The sequence below is a fragment of the Geospiza fortis genome, unplaced genomic scaffold, assembly GCF_000277835.1.
Source record: "Geospiza fortis unplaced genomic scaffold, GeoFor_1.0 scaffold112, whole genome shotgun sequence".
Lineage (NCBI taxonomy): Eukaryota > Metazoa > Chordata > Aves > Passeriformes > Thraupidae > Geospiza > Geospiza fortis.
This window is the reverse complement of record NW_005054298.1, coordinates 4,934,628-4,950,996: the sequence shown is the minus strand read 5'-3', so window position 1 is coordinate 4,950,996 and position 16,369 is coordinate 4,934,628. Positions and strand designations below refer to the sequence as shown.

Genomic DNA, 16,369 nt, shown 5'->3' with positions numbered 1-16,369 from the left:
TTCCCATGCTCTTCCATGTCCTTCCCTTGCTCTTCCATGCTCTGTTCCAGGAAGGACATTGTGACTACACTGACTACAGAGAGTTGAGTTCTGCTGATAGTAGCAGGATCCCAGGTGTTACCCTAAAACTTCTTTGAGGGAACGGGGATCAAAGTCTTTTTTCCTCACATAAAGTTCTATGAAGTAGAAATACATTTTTCAGGACGAAGAAGAGTTAACAAGGTAAAATCTTGTCACAGACCTTGTTTTCCAGGCTGTTAGTGTGTTCCCTCAGACACTGGGGTAAGTATGATAAAGACCTGTAGCTGCTCTTTAACTGTGTGGCTTCTTTAAAATTAATTACACCAAACAATTCCTGATTTACTGGTAAGTAAAATTTAGGTTAAGCTTCTTCCCCAATACTTCTGGTTTCCTTCTCTCTAATGAAATATTACACTGCAGTGTGGCCTCTTCTAAAGGCTGCTGCTTCTAAAGAAACTTGAAAATCTCTCATACTTGGTTATCAGGTTATTCCTACATGGTCATTTAAAGTGCTGGAGAGGTGATTCTTTTATCATACTCAGACACCACAAACATCATCAACACAGTGTTCATTTGACTGTAGAAAATAGTGCACTTGTGCAACTACCTTGTCTTAAACAGTCTTTGTCTCTGTTCAAGAGTTACAACTTTAAAGATTTTTCTCAGAAGGATAACTCAGCTTATTTTAAGTAGCTGTAGTTGAAATTTCAGGCCTGCACTGTGTTGTGCACAGCTCTGCTTTGTGAGCTTACAGCTCAGCATTTGGCGGGGGGGAGGAGAGACAGAGCATTAAAAAAATCATCAGGAGAAAGAACTGTATTTATTTAAAGTAACTGTAAAGCAAGCCAGGTAAGTAGTCCAAAATTACCAGTATCTCTGCAATCTCATTAAGGAGAATTTGACTGTAGCATTTCCCAGAAACGACCTTTGATGAGATAATTGCTAATATTTAATGTTTCCTATCCTGAGTAACATTTCGATACAAGCTGGTTTAAATAAAACCACAGTTCAACTGACATCAATTCTAAATGCCAAAATCCTGTAAGTCAGGCCCATGCCAGGAGTTAGCTTTCTGTGGGGGTGAGCAGCACTAGAGGAAGCAAATCGCTTGTGCTAGTTTTTGTCATAATGACTGTATTTTATTCTGTGGTTTTGGTATGTGAGTAACAAAAAGAATTAAAGCTAAGACATCTTCTAGGTTCGTGAAGTTCCCAATACAATTGAACTGTAATACCACCAGCAGGTTTAAGAGAACTTCCTTAAATTCTTGCAGCCCTAAGTACCCTGCAAGAGGAAACCATAATGCTTCAAAATGGCATTAAAGTTATACACAGAAATGTAGCTTTAAACCAGGGCTATTAAAAACATGATGATCAAGCACTTTGGATGTTACAGATAATTTCTTTGGTTTAATTCCTTATTTTCTTCTCTCTACCAACAGCATGATATCAGCAATTTCTGTTAAATCAGTGCAAGAGGAAAACACTAACTATATTGGTTTCACTGTTACAATGTACCTGAATGTACTGTGCATTTTACTTCTTCACCAAAAATTTGGTGATATCACAGGCATACTTTGTAGCTAAAGACCTTCTCTTCAGCTGGCTTCTTTCCTTGGCCTGTTTTGCAGTTCTCTGCAAAAGAGAGAGACAGGTTCAGTGAGTATTGATACTTTGAAACATGTCCAGCAGAAAGCATTAGCCCACAGTTGAACTCCAGTCTGTCTTTGCAGTAGACAGCATGATGGAATGCAAATGTTTATTATTATTTTCCCAAATCCAGAGGAAACTGTCATAGTTTAATGCTGCCTTTCCACTTTGGCTGTATGGGAGAGAGAGGCTGCGAGCACTGAGGTTCTGCAGCAGGGCTGAGGAGGAGCCTAAGTGCAGTTTCCCCCTGCTGTTCCCTGTGAGAGGGCCAGCATTCCTGGCTCCACACACTGACCTCCCTGTGGCAGGCTGTGCACAGGGTCTGAAGGTTCTCCAGGGAGCACTGTCCTCCTCCGCTGTACACGGGCTGGATGTGATCCACCTGCCAGAACTGCCCCTCCGCCGGGCTCCTGATCATCTCATTCAGCTGCAGCACACAAAGACATGCCAGGGGTGAGACACTCCTCAGCTACATGGACATCCTACTGTAGGAACAAAGAAATTCTGGGAAGTAGCTAGCTACAGTTTTCACCAGGATAAAGAAAGCCAGCCTTGGCATTTTTTGGTTACTCCCACTGGACAAGCAACAACTCTAAGTAGCTGGCATGTTTTCAGCCAGCCCTGGCTGTACATGCACCTCCCTACAGAATCAGAGCTCAGATGCTTGTGCCTTTTAGAGATGTTAGAAGACAACAGGATTTAGTTAATTTAATTGTTTTTTAAGGACTTGATTTTCTTGTTCTGTTGTTGGTGCTAGGTTACCTTTCTATCTTAAATCTGTAAGAACATTTTTGGCTGTCTCTGAACTCTATACCCAGACCAGCTGTTCCTACTGAAACCCCAGAACCATCACCTGCCCAAGGGGAAGGTGAGACATCCAAGAGCTCTCCAGAAGCTGCTTCCTCTGGCTCCTGGGGGCATCCCTGACGCTGAGGAAAAGCTCCTGGGCGTTGTTCTGGCAGCCCTGGCACACGCCGTGCTCGATCTGGAACACCTTGGAGCGCAGGTAGGCCTGGCTGGAGCGGATGGAGAAGTCCTCCTGGCAGGCGTGGCAGCAGAAGCGCGTGTCCCAGGCCGGGCAGCCGGGCGGCGGCTGAGCTGTTGGCTGCTGGCAGCTCAGACACAGCGGGGTCCCCTGCTTGTCCAGGGCCTGCAGATACCCTCGGGACAGGGAGGAGCTTCCGGCATCAGTCTGCTCTGGAGGAAGGGCTGAGGGATCATTCCCAGTTTCTGGAAGCAATCTGAAGGCAGAGAACAAAGTACAGCTCTGGATAAATGATATTCAGCAGTCCAGTTCATGGGGGGTTTATGCACTGTGTATTTCAATTAGATGTCTTTTATGTTCTGAGAAATCATTTTAGCTGAAAAAATACCTTGCTCAGATTGATACCTGCACAGTGCAAATCCTTTATTTGGTTTACATTTCCATTTAAGCAAAATTTGGCAATATAACAAGGTAGATTTTTCTTCTGCACATCTTACTAGACTCAATTATTAGCTGAAATAATGCTGTATTTATAAAGACATGGTGACTTCTATCAGGCATGTACACATACAAACACATCCTGGTTTCTCTTTATAATCTCCATGGCCACATATGAATTTCCTACTCAAAACAAAGTAGGACACACAGTGCTTGCTTAGGAAAGTTTTTTAAAAGGGCAATTCCTGTTTGGAATTTTCACTTCTTTGTTCCTATTTTTTTTAAATTCTGAGGCAAAATAGGAGCAGATTTGGTGTCCTCAATTTGATGTTGAGCTCACAGGAGGGCTGAGCTAACATTCTTTTGTCTAACTGAATCACATAACTATTCCCTTGTTTTATGTTAGTCAGACTCAGTTAATTAGCAGCTCTGTCAGCAGACAACAGATGAAATCTAAATTGTTAAAAGAATAAAACAGAGCTCATTAGCACTACAGCAAGTTTCTTATCTAATTACTGTACTTCAGCAAAGCAGACACTCATAGCAAATAATTTTACTACCATTAAAAAAATGTGGCAAAAGAACTTAATCATGCTATTGCATTAATAAACCTACTTTGTGGATGGTTTAGGAGAAGCACCTTTGTCCAGAGAAGTCCCCATTTCTTTGGAGATGAGGCGAACACTGCCCCCGCTGCTGCTGGCCTTGGAGAGCGAGGCTGCTGCCACATCCTCCCTGGTCACATACCTGAGAGAGTGACAAATCCTGTCAGCACAGGGAGTAGTCTCCCTCGAGGAACAGCACTCTGGGCTGCAGCAACATTGGTACAGCACATTCTCTTCAAACATTCCTCATTTTCTGGATGAGAAATGAAGAAAGTTTGGGAAAACGTGCTTTATGTACTTCCATATTAAATGCCTTTTTCTAAAATTGAATTCTAACCAGTGAACAGGTAACTTGATTTGTGTATAACAATTAAAAAATGACTGCATTTTGATACTGCCTGCCAGTGAAACCTGAAAGGCATTTGTTTCAATTAGGTGATGTCTCAGTGACACTGGATGATCCAGGAGGCTTTACAAGCTCTGGAGGACTCCTTGCTCTGTTACTTATGTTTGATCCCCCTGCTTTATTTTAATGTTAAACCCTGTAAAACACAACTGCTCTTAGTTAAAAACTTAAAATTGCTTCACAGAAACCACTATTCAGACAACTGAACATCTGCCAAACCCTACACCCCACCCTACAAGGCTGCTGTAGGTCCTGGTAGGTTTTCTAACACCATTCACAGATTTTTCCTATACTTCATGGAAGGACACAATCAGGCAAGAGGTTAATAAACACTTATTACCCTCTGCTTCTGATACTACTGGAATTACAAACTATTTAATTTGCTTCATTCTTACCTACAGCCAAAATAGAGCCACCCTGAGGAATTTAACAGTAGGGATTGAAGGGAATGAGAAGTTTCTAGATGGTTTGCGTGACATGTTCTTTGCAAAGCAATGACAACACTGAGTCTACTAATGTCTGTCAAGGAAAACCACATCAGAAAAAGAAAGGGAATCAAAGGTACATTTAGGCTTTCACAAGGATCAAACACCAGCCCTTTTCACTGGCACTCAGCATAGAGAGCCACAGTTTTGACAAATGTCATTCACAGAGAACAGAACTGCTTAAAGAAAAAACAAGAACTGGAAAGTTGGCTGTGAATTGTGAATAAAACATCATCTCACTGATGGCAACTAACAATTTATTTCTGCTTCCAGGTGGGGAGAAACAAGATGCTTTGACCTTACTTCTGTTGTGGTCCTGAGGTCAGGGTTTTTCCTTTAAAAACACCTGGCAAGTTCCAGATGTTGAAACATGCAGTGCAGCAGAGCCAGAGCAGCTGCTGAACAGGGCACAGAGCTGGGCAGGGAAGGAGACACTTCCAGCAGATTCACCAACATGCCTGGCTGCCTGTCTGTCACTGTGACAAGCAATCACCGAATGTCCAGTTCAGACTTAGCATCATTCCACTGAAGGCCACAATAAACTTATCAAACTTTCTGCAGTAATTAGCAGGAGGAATTAAAACCAAGCCCCACATACCTCTTTGTGCTGCTGCCCACCGACTGCTTTTTAGACAACTCCTCTGCAGCATGAATGGGACTACAGAATATCTGACCACTTTTTCTGACAATCTTCTGTTTCATTGCTGTTAGATGAGTCCACTCTTTCACAAACCTCAGGATCTGGCAGAGAACATGACAGTCAGCAGCAGGACAGGCTTTGCACAGAGCTAATTACAGCAAAACAGTGCCATAGATTAATGCATTCTACACTGGCTGGAAACAGCTCCTACAACCAGAGATGGTGCTTTCCAGTAACTCTTCACACCCCCCCATCTGTGGAACCCACTCAGTAGCTGCTTCACACAACACCTGGTTCAATCAGTCAGGTATCCCCATTACAAATTTAAATTCCAACCTTGCTGGAGAACCTACAGAAAGAATCAGTTTTGTTCTTACATTATGGATTTCTGTTTGGAAAATCAGATTTTCAGTTAAGCAGAAAATATTTCCCATCCAGTTTAAATCTGGATTTCCTTACTTGAGTACTTGTGTTTGTAGTGTTCTTCTCAAACCCCATTATGAATGGGATCTTTATTCCTAAATTAACTGAATGTCTCTGTGGAGCTGTGCCTGACAGTACTTTGAAAACTGTTAGTAGACCAAAGGGAGAGTGAAAATGAGGGCCTGCTCAGGCCTGCAGCTCTGATACATCTAGAACATTCTTACTTCTAGTGTGGTTCCATTTAATTAAGAACCTTTAAGTTATTTTGTTGACTTATGAAAGTTAGTAACTAATCCTGTAAATGAGAAATGAAATTATGCCTGGTTAATTTCTTCTACTGCAATGTGAACAGGAGGCACAATAATTTGCCAGAGTAGCAGACTCCACAATTAATATTCACATCAACATCTGTAAGATTGCTTTGATGAAACTGTGCCTATATCCCAAGGCTTGGCAGTATTCTGCATTTATTTCGGTAAAAGTAAGTCATCTTCTTCTGCATTAAATATTATATTGCTGTGCCAGCAGAACTTGTTCTTACCAATGCACGATTTTTTTTGTTCTGGAAAGTCTCTGGTAAATCTTCCCAGTTATCCAGCTGTATGTCCAGTGGAATGAAATTATGATTCAGTGGTTCACCATCCTAGACAAACAGTTTTGTTTACAGATGCAATGTAGCACAATGTAGAAAAGTAATCTGTTTCAAGTGAATTCTCCCCCCTTCCTACTATATTTAGTCCCTCAAGGTCAAATTTTTCCAGAATTAACAATAAGGCACAGAGATAACAGCAAAAATACAAAGAAGATTATTCATATTAATCTACCTAAAAGTAACAAGGCTGAACATTTTCACTTTTAATAGATCTGATTTCTTCCTTGCAGATAGTTCAGACACACAAACTGCCTTATATTAAACTGAAATTACAATCCTCTTGACTGAATTCTAAAGGAAATGAATGATTGGAGATAGGAGAATGTCACTATATTAAAATTTAAAATAAGAATTCTTGAGCACTGTTTATCATACTTCTTGTTAATGTCTGAAGAAGTTCTCCACTTAATTTAGAAAGGAATAAGTTGTCCAGTGGGTACATCTAGCCAAGGAACTTATTGATGCCAAGGAACTTATTCACAAGCATTTGAGAGGAGAAGCAGAATTCCCTGGGGTCTCACCATTCAGCAGATTTTGTGCAGTATGTGGCACCATGAATCTCTAATTCCAGCAAAACCCAAACCAGACAATTGCCCAAAACCCACCCAAAATGCATCTTTGTCTGAATAAAATATGTGAAGGCAGCAGCATACACTTTAAGTACATATAACAAATTTTCAGATACAAGAGGACTTTTGGACTCTTTTTGACTTTTCCCAGCTGCATCAGCCTCACAGAAATGTCTTATCTCAAAGGCTTGCCCTCAGGTATCTGTGCTGCTTCAGTGGCACCTGAATACACTGATTCACTCAGTGAATTGGAAGAAATCTTCCCACTGAACTTTCCTATCACTTGAAAAAAGAAATTGGCAAGTCCTGACCTTCCCTTGAATAATAACCTGGAAGATTCCCAGCTGCTGGTTTCTGTACCCAATCACCACTGCAAATTAATGATAATGGGCTTTATTAAAGAAATTACTAACACACATAGCACCAATGCTGAGGTTTCTGAAAATGTGGTGGCAATGTTTTATTTACTTAGTGTGTCAGGATTTACTGTCATTTTTTATTTTAATTTTGAATGTTAACCTATTCAAGTTATTTTGTGATAAGACACTAATAATAAAAAAGGAATTTTAAACAACTGTCACTGGAATTTTTATTCCACATGATTTAACATATTAGCCCAATTCTGTAAACCAAGAGAAGTGTTGGGAGTAACGTATCTAAGGAATTATTATTTCATTCCATTGAGAAAAAGAACTAGAATTATAAACTACCTAATTTTTGAACATTTCAGTTAATACAAAAATATTAATGCTTTTACATCAAACATAACAAAGGAGAGCATACAGAAACATTTCATAGAGCAACATTCTTCTTTGCAATTTTAAAATAACAATAACCATGCATATTTCAGGTTTACCTTTGTATAGAGGTGGATTCTATCAGTATTCCTGCTTGCACAGAACATAAGCCCATCATATACTTGGAATGTGTCTGATTTGTCTACAACAGAAAAAATGTTGGCATTAAAGATTTTCATTCATTCATTCTACTCTGACATTAAAATAATATTTTATATTTATCTAATTCCAGAACAACATAGGGTGCAGAGCTCAAGCAGCAAACTCTGAAGGTATTTGTGTATTTTATTTTTCTGTTTCTTCTGGATGACCCATCATCTGTTTGCCTGTGTCTGTCCTGAGTTCCAGTAAAACCATCCACATTCCTCACTGCTGGTTTGTCACAGTCCTGAAGTCAGTCTGCTCTGGTTTGCTCCAGGAGCTGTGTGGAAATGCTGGGCTTATCCAGCATCCAAATTCAACAAATGGCCCAGGCCAGAATTAGAAAGTCTCATGCTGGTGTTTGTACTTCTGTGTTTCAGAGGTGTAGGTTTTTATTTAAAAGTCATTTTTCATGCCAGAGGCATTTAATCCAGTTTCACAATGGGACAGAATTGTTCTTTCAGAGTCACACTTTACCTTCTCCACATTCTTTTTCACTTTCTTCCTTTTCAGTGCCAACAGTTTCCTGTTCTCTGATTTCAAGAGATTTGTGGGCCCTCAGTTCCCCCAGATTTCCTCTTCTGCCTTCAGCGCTGCCCTCTGCTCTCTTTCCATCTCTCCTGGGCTCCTCTTGCTCAGTCTGGCTCCTGGGAGCTTCACCATTTCTCTCACCTAAAGACAAAGAAAGAAGCAAAGCAATGATTTGTGTCACCTGGCAGGTACCTAATGCCACACCTGAGATAGGAACACGTCACTGAAATACAAAGAAATGGCACTGCATTCTCTCATACTATTATGGTGCAACCACTTAGGAAGTTAGAGCTAACTGTAATGGTAGGAGAACAAACACATGGAACAAAGCTTTTAATTTATGTAATCCCCTGGACTCAGATTAATGTAAATATATATATATATATGAAATAAACAATGCAGTTAGCAATTCTATATTATATACAGTTATTGTACATAAACACACAAAGGAGTTTCCTAAGGCATTGATTTATAGCTGTGAAACTCAGAAGTTGTCCTTATTTGAACAAGCCCAGAGATTTAAACTAATAAAAAAGGAAGCGAAAAGAACCTTACCCATGGCTTTGCAACTGAAATGACAAATATTGGCAAATATTTATAAAAATGTTTCATTAATTTTCCAGATAGCTTACATAAATTAAGTAAAAGAAATCTACTGTGAGCTGGTGGAGAAAGAAAAGTCGTATTTTCCAGATAATGTCTCTCATGACAAATACACAATGCTCATGTTAATAAAATTCCAACACCCCACTGCTTAGTTTTGAAAGGTGAAGAAAAGTATTGCTGTTTAATTGCATTCAGAATAACCATAAACCTCAAGGAAGATGAGAGAGACACTTGCTGCAAACAAAACAAAGGATATATTCTTCCTTATGGAATTTATAACCTGTTAACATTTTATGGGTATTTTTCACTTGTTTCAAGTTAGACTCATGTAAAAGATCCTTGGGGAAAGCAAGATTAAGGAGTATCATATTTTCCTGGACTTCTGTGTAGTCATAGGTTCAAAAAAATTGTATTTATTGAGCCTGATCACAACTGAAATGAAAACTGCATCCTTCCCACTGCAGCACCCCTTACTCACCATCTCTGCTCTGGGGGCAATGGCACATCTCACAGTAAGGCAGCAGAGTGTTGTTTGTGTAAGTGCAAGCACTGCAGTGCCAAACTTTATTTAAATCTGTACTTTCACTTGAAGTATTTAAGCCACAAGGATGGAGTTCACTGTTTTTTTCTGAAAACAAAGAAGGCTTGTTTCCAGTCAGAGATGTTTTCTTTTTATTACTGGAGCTGACTGGGGTCGATCCACTTATGCTCTTTGCTCTTTTGGCGTCATGTTCACAAGTATCCTCATCAAAAATTGCCTCCACCTCACTTATCCTTGTGGAATCCAGGTTTTCATTGCTCTTCTCTGCACCCTCTCCTTTTGTGACTGCAGAAGATTCTGAATCATTGTATAACAATTCATCACCAGAAAATCTTTTGCGTTTCTTCTCCATGGAGGATTTGGGGGAAAAGAAGGAACGGATGTCATGCTGTCTGTCCTTTTCAAACTGGGGAAGAGGAAAGGAATAGGAATCAGAGAATCATTTAGGTTGGAGAAGACCTCTAAACCCCACTTGTGACTGCATCAGAAACTGTAAAACAGAAGGTATCTTTGACAATAGATAACTTCAAGAACAAACAGTGAGCAGAAAAAGCAATTCAACATTCTCTCCTGATTCCAGAACAGTATTTTCAATATTCTCCTGGAAATTCTGAAATGGCACTACCAGAAAACAGATACACAGAACTGATAAGCTGTGTGCTTTTTTTGAAGATGTTCATTACAAGGAAAGGTTTTCGAACACTGTTTTAAATATGAGTCCAATTAATTCAGCACAGTTAGCAAAGATGTGATTTGAACAGAAATTACTTGGTCTGATCTGACTCTGAGGGTGGCTCAGTCACCTAAACATAAGGACCCATCAGAAGATGTAGATAACATTTATTCCCCACAGAGCACTTTTCCAACTTCACCTAAGTTTTTAAATGGAATTTACATTACTTTTTCCTACTTTTTTGATGTTTCTCCATTAGTAATGTCTGAAGTGCAAAGAAAGCTGAAGCAAATGGCTGTTACAATTTTTTTAAAAATGAAAGGAAACAGAAAAAACAAAGTTTCAAGTCTTACATGTGTAAATAGAAGTACATTTTGGAGATCTTCTAGACTGTCATTTGGGGTCCAGGTTTCAGCAAAACTCAAAAAATCCCATTTGTCTTTATCCCCTTCTTCAGCCTGCATTTTCTCTTTCTTGCCATTCAAGGTGCTGCCTGTGACTTTGGCCTGCAGGAACACAATAATGGCAACTGCTGTATTTAGCACACTGCAACCGGTGAAGCTGTACACAAAATGTCAGTATTTATTGAAGATAAAAGAGAATATATACACTGTGTACACCCTCTAACAGCCTTAACATGTTTTGCTTGGCATGCGGAGGCAAATACGGGCAGAATTATTTAGTGACAGAACTTGTAAGGTAAATTGATGTTGAATTACTGAGCCCCACCTCAGGAGGAGAAGACTCATAACGCACCAGGCAGGATGAGCTTTAAGGACCTTTCCAACCTAAACCATAACAACAATTGGGCAATACTTGTGGAAAATGGCAACCAAAGAAAAGATCAGTGTAATCTTGGACCTACTGAAAAAGAATTATCTGAGAATGCCTCTTCCTCTCAGAAAGGAAGCTTAGTTTAGGCATAACATTCATTCAATTAAAAAAAAACAACACAGAACAAATTCTAGCTGTTATGAGTGAGTAGAATGCCTGAATGCCTTAAAATTGTAGACTGAGAAACAGCAGCAATAAAGAGCTGGAAGATAAAAAGATAACGGAGCTAGAAGAACCATCTCCTGTGGATATGATCCTTCCCGTTCCTCTTGGCAAAGACTCATTATCTTTGCATCCTGAATGAAGAGCAAAAAGCTAGAGAAGACTAAATCAGGACAAACACAGACATTTTGATGATCAGCAATTGTAGGTGTATCACTTTGTCTCATAGAGTGTTCCAGACAAACAAGACTGCTGTGGCACTGGAGTGCAGCCCCAGCCCAGCGAGCTCTGCCCCCTCGGCCCCATGGCACTGTGTACTTTATATAAAGATTCTGTTCATGACACAAAACTGATTAAAGACATTTAATGCTTTTTACACTCTGCCTTGTCAGCCACTGAAGAACATCAGTATCACTAAAAAATATCTCAAATTGTTTTCCATGCACACGCACCTTGCGGTTGAGCATGGCCCACATGAGGGTGTCCATGGTTCCTTTGGCAATCAGGAAGTGAATGTTCACTGAGCTGCACTGCCCAATGCGGTGTGCTCTGTCTTCTGCTTGTTTAATGTGGCCTGGATCCCAATATAATTCAGCAAACACAACGTGAGTGGCAGCAGTGAATGTTAAACCCTAAGCAGAATAAGTAGATGCATTCTTAAAAAAAAGATACCACACGCAAAAACTGATTATCTTTAACAAGCTACAGGTTGTACAGGACATCTTAATATGGAAATAGGAGGTGGTCCTCAACAGCAGATGGGTTTATTTTACTGATTCTTCCTTGTGCCTCAGATTCAAAAAACATTTCACTATTGTGCAAAGACTGCACAGTGCTTTTCATTATGGAATAACATCTATTTCTTGTTAATCCAGTGCTTTTAGAGAAACGGAGTTTTTCTAATTATTCAAGAATGAGATACTGCTGCTTATCATCATTTAGCTCAAACAAATTCAATAGAGGCTTAGAACAGTTTGATTAGCACAAAGAAATGAACACAGGGTCTACAAAGGGCAAATTGCACAAACTGCCTTCAGTAAACCACTTCAGTCACCAATGATTTCAGTAGCTATATTCTTCAAGTGTATTAGTTCTCATATTTTCTGTTCTGCCCTACCTGACCAGCTGCCTGAATACTCAAAATAGCAACCCGGGTTTCGGGGTCCTTCTGGAACTGATTGACGAGGTGAATCCTCTCTGCAGAGGGAACACTCCCATCTATGCGGATGTAACGAGCCTGTGACATCAGAACAGAGACTAAATGACATCATCAGTGCCTGTTTTCAGAGCCAATCCCTCCCTGTCCCCCAGTAAAAATAGGAAAAGGACTGTTCTATTCCTTTCATGGGGATCAGGATACACCAGTATTCTTTTGCCCTTTGATTTAAAATTAACTCCCTCTATAGAGAAATGTTGACTTTGTATTCCCTGTTTGCAAAAGTAGAAGATAAAATGAACATGGGATCTTAAAATGGAATATTTCACAGAAGAATCTGAACTTACCCTGACACCATTTTTTAAAATTCCAAACAGTTAAAAACAATAAAAATACAAAATAGCAAAGTTAGCCACCATTCACAAGCAATAGTTAAGAGTCCATGATCAAAATAAGGTGAAAGCTGTTTGCAAACATTTTTACTGCTTTGAATTAAACATTCAGGTGACGTGATAGTGTGCAGTTAAAACCCCTCAAAAATAGACAGAAGCATACTGATTGAAAAAAACTGGAAAACAATTGCCTACAGCATTGATTTAATAATAATAATAATAAAGTAATACCAGATACAAGTGTGTTTACATCATCCTGAAACACAAAGCAGTTCTTCAGAGCCACATGATCCCTTTTAATCCAGTGGCACTGATCTGTACACACATAAAATCCTTCCACTGCCGTACCTGTGTGCAGTTCTGCTGAATTCAAACCCAGCTGACAGCCATTTGTGTAAGTGAAGGTGAATTTGTGTGCACATGTGTTAAGGCTTTACCTTGCTCTCTATCACTGCCTCTGTGCAGGCTTGCAGCATGCTCAGGTGATGGGCAAAGACGAGGAACTTCAGTTTGTCATTGTCAAGCATCATTTTGATGTAGTCCTTGACTGCTCCTGCCTGCAGTGAGTGCTTTCATTAGTGAGACACACAAAATGTTCAAAAAGACAGTTTTTATTTTCATGTCTTTCAGTTCCTTGTAACACAAAAAGCTAAATTTCCATATCTTTTGTTATCCATGTAAGACTTTATCAAACACTGACATTGCTAAGAATCAAATAATTCTGATTAATTTTGTTTAAAAAAAGCATCACAACTTGATGTCTTTGAGAAACCTAACTTCCTTCTTCAGAGAGAGAAAAAACACATATTTATCCTCAAAAGATCATACAATTACATGGCACTTCTTCCACATTAAGATGTAGATAAACCCCCTTTTAATTCAGACATCATTATCTGACGTTTTAATCCATATTTGAGGAAAAACAAACATATTTCAAACAGACAAGGTAATGTTTAATCAGAACTTCTGTATCCACACACACAAAGCCATATATCAAAACTGAAAGAATAAATTTGATATGTTCACGATACCATAATCATAAAATATTGCTCTCTTTAAGGATTCATAGAGTTCTTTTGTGTCAAATGTAATTTTCAGTATCTTTTACAAAAGCCATTAAAGCAGTGATGACAGTTAATAACAAAATTTATCAGTGATCAGCAGTTAATGCAATACACATTGCAGTGGTCTTCAGATTTCTTTTTTCATTGTAATGGGGTTCTGCCTATTCCATTCCTATTCCTATTCCATACAGGGAAAAAGAGAGTGTTTCTCCATGCCATGATTATAAAACAAACCAAATAACCTCATTTTGTATTCTGGCCAATAAAACCAATTTTATGAGGTTAGAAACACACACTGGATAATTTAGGGATATTAAGGAAAGGCTTGCAGGCTCACCTTGGCAATGGCTGTTTCCTTATACATGCGTGTGATCAGATTCATGACTTGAGAAAAGTGGCTGTCAGTGGCATCTGATCTCAGACTTCTCATTAATTTCTCCCACTCTGCAAAAGTGGCATTCAGATTCTAATTGGCAGGAGAGACCAGTGGTTAGACACAGAGTACAAAGTACAGGTACATTTTAAGTGTGAAATGTTTAGGAGCTTTGGAGAACTCTATCAAATTGGCTAAAAGTAAATGAAGGATTCAAAATCTATGGGAAAAGAAGACAGAAAAGAAGATTCTACTAGAATTAGAAAAAAAAAATCATTGATGAAAAAAAAAGAACTGCAGTATTAGTGTTCTTTGTGTTATATTTTTAAAAACAGTAACAGAGATACTCTGCTTTATACTCACACAATCTTTGTAACAACATATAATACACATGCATACAAAAAAATACATATCCATACATAGGTATTTCCATTTATTAACAAATGTGTTTTTAGCAAAAGTGGAAAATTTACCTTTGCTGCAGCTTGTGGGAGGTCAAATGGAATACGTTGCCTGACTTTGGGAGGCAGCTGAGTTAGGACATCATTCTTCAGTCTTCTGATCATTATTTCACTTAAAAGTTGATGTAGTTCCTCTAAGTTTGAAGCTCCTCTACAATCCCATTGCCGTCTTTTACCAAAAAACCTAAAAATGATAAACCAATACAGAGTGTAAACATCAGATCTTCCAAATTCAATAGAAATCTCCAGTACATAAGCAATTTTAAAGCACACTATTGGATATGAAAGTGTGCTTCAACTTCTCAGCAGCCACCACTGCCTGCAGGAGTCACTGCCCATCACCTGCACACAATCCTCTGTCTATTCCCAGCTTCCCATACTTCACTGTCCACAGGAAACAGAAGTTTCAAGTTTAATTTTGGAACTCCTGTTTCAATGGACTAAATAGAAGAATACACCACCATGAGAATAATCTTTATTATATTACAGAAAGGAAAGCCATCATGAAAACTGCAAATATCACTATTAATATTCCTTTTTTTCCCTCCTTAAGAATTCCTTCTTAGTTACTGTCAGAGACAGGATCTAAAGCTTAAGCTATCATCTTTAGAAGTTAAATAGAGGAAGAAGGTCTAACATTAGGAAGCTAAAGGCTGAAAAGAGAGCAAATTTATTAACTCAATCTTCCTTATTCTTCCTTTGCTTTGTGTTTTTGAGGAAGTGTTGTAGCAGGAACAACAGCTTTTCTCTGTCAGCATCACCAGGAGACAATAAAATAATGAACATGACAGATTTGGAGAAAAGCCCAGGTAGCATTTTCCAGAGCTAGAAGAGTGTGTTAAAAGCATGTAATTTTAATAAAAAGACAAACAAACAGCCACAAAACCCCCCACAATAATTTAGAGATTTTCAAGCCTTATTAACTTTATCAACAGTGTTCTAATTAGCTGAATTAGCTGAATATAATCATTTGGGAGAGGGGCTGAGGGAATCACTTCTGCACTGGTGAAGTGGGAATGGCACAGATGGAGACAGCAACATCTTTTGCTCATATCCCTTCCTTGGTCTATTTATATATCTGTCCTTATAAAGGCTTCCTTCCTCCACCCTCAGCATCAGGGATAAGACAGAAATGGCAGGCTAACCCTCACAGAAATAGTTTGGAGTTCATCTTTAAAACAGGTGTCTATGGACACCTAAGGAAAAACCACCCAAATTTTCACAGGAAGTGCTGCATAAAATAATCCTATCAAGTTTATTACCACAGGATGTTTTGTTCTAGCCAAGTCATGAAGAAAAAGTTATTCACTGAAAGCTTGCCAAACCCTGAACTTGATTTTTATTACATTTATGGTATTCCAAAAATAAGATAATCATCTATGATTGAGTAGCTAACCATGCTGTACCCACGCACACTTGTGGTGTGAAAATTACAGATGCATTCAGTCAAAACACCGTGGAAAAAATAGCATTTCTCTGTCTGAAAATTAGACAGTGATCTTCCATGTTATTTGAAGTTAAATACTGATAAAGTACATATGATGAAGGGAGAAAAACAAGTTTTATGAAAATGAAACCATGTAATTATTATTGTAAAAATTAAATCTAAATGCTAGCCAATTTAGCTGACAAAAATCTGTTATTCTGAATACATGCTAAGTTGTAGATATGAAATTTTTAGCTAAGACAATCAGCCTGTGAAATATAGAGACAAGTACTGGACTTTTTTCCCCACCCAAATGTGGTGAGGTCACAAAAAACCTGG

The 16,369-nt window shown here is 38.8% G+C and overlaps 1 protein-coding gene across 1 annotated transcript in view; it reads right to left on the bottom strand.

The window, feature by feature from the left end:
• Positions 1–823: 823 nt before the first annotated feature.
• ZRANB3 (zinc finger RANBP2-type containing 3) overlaps positions 824–16,369 on the bottom strand; it is a 40,003-nt gene continuing 24,457 nt past the window's right edge. Inside the window, exons 7-21 of the mRNA XM_031057748.1 lie at positions 14,617–14,788; positions 14,108–14,236; positions 13,144–13,263; positions 12,276–12,395; positions 11,611–11,790; positions 10,516–10,668; positions 9,427–9,895; positions 8,289–8,483; positions 7,730–7,812; positions 6,194–6,295; positions 5,188–5,330; positions 3,709–3,840; positions 2,524–2,911; positions 1,966–2,097; positions 824–1,655 (exon numbers count right to left, since the gene is read on the bottom strand). Coding sequence (XP_030913608.1) covers positions 1,557–1,655; positions 1,966–2,097; positions 2,524–2,911; positions 3,709–3,840; positions 5,188–5,330; positions 6,194–6,295; positions 7,730–7,812; positions 8,289–8,483; positions 9,427–9,895; positions 10,516–10,668; positions 11,611–11,790; positions 12,276–12,395; positions 13,144–13,263; positions 14,108–14,236; positions 14,617–14,788 — 2,617 coding nt within the window. The 3' untranslated portion in view covers positions 824–1,556. The remainder of the gene's footprint in view (positions 1,656–1,965; positions 2,098–2,523; positions 2,912–3,708; positions 3,841–5,187; positions 5,331–6,193; positions 6,296–7,729; positions 7,813–8,288; positions 8,484–9,426; positions 9,896–10,515; positions 10,669–11,610; positions 11,791–12,275; positions 12,396–13,143; positions 13,264–14,107; positions 14,237–14,616; positions 14,789–16,369) is intronic.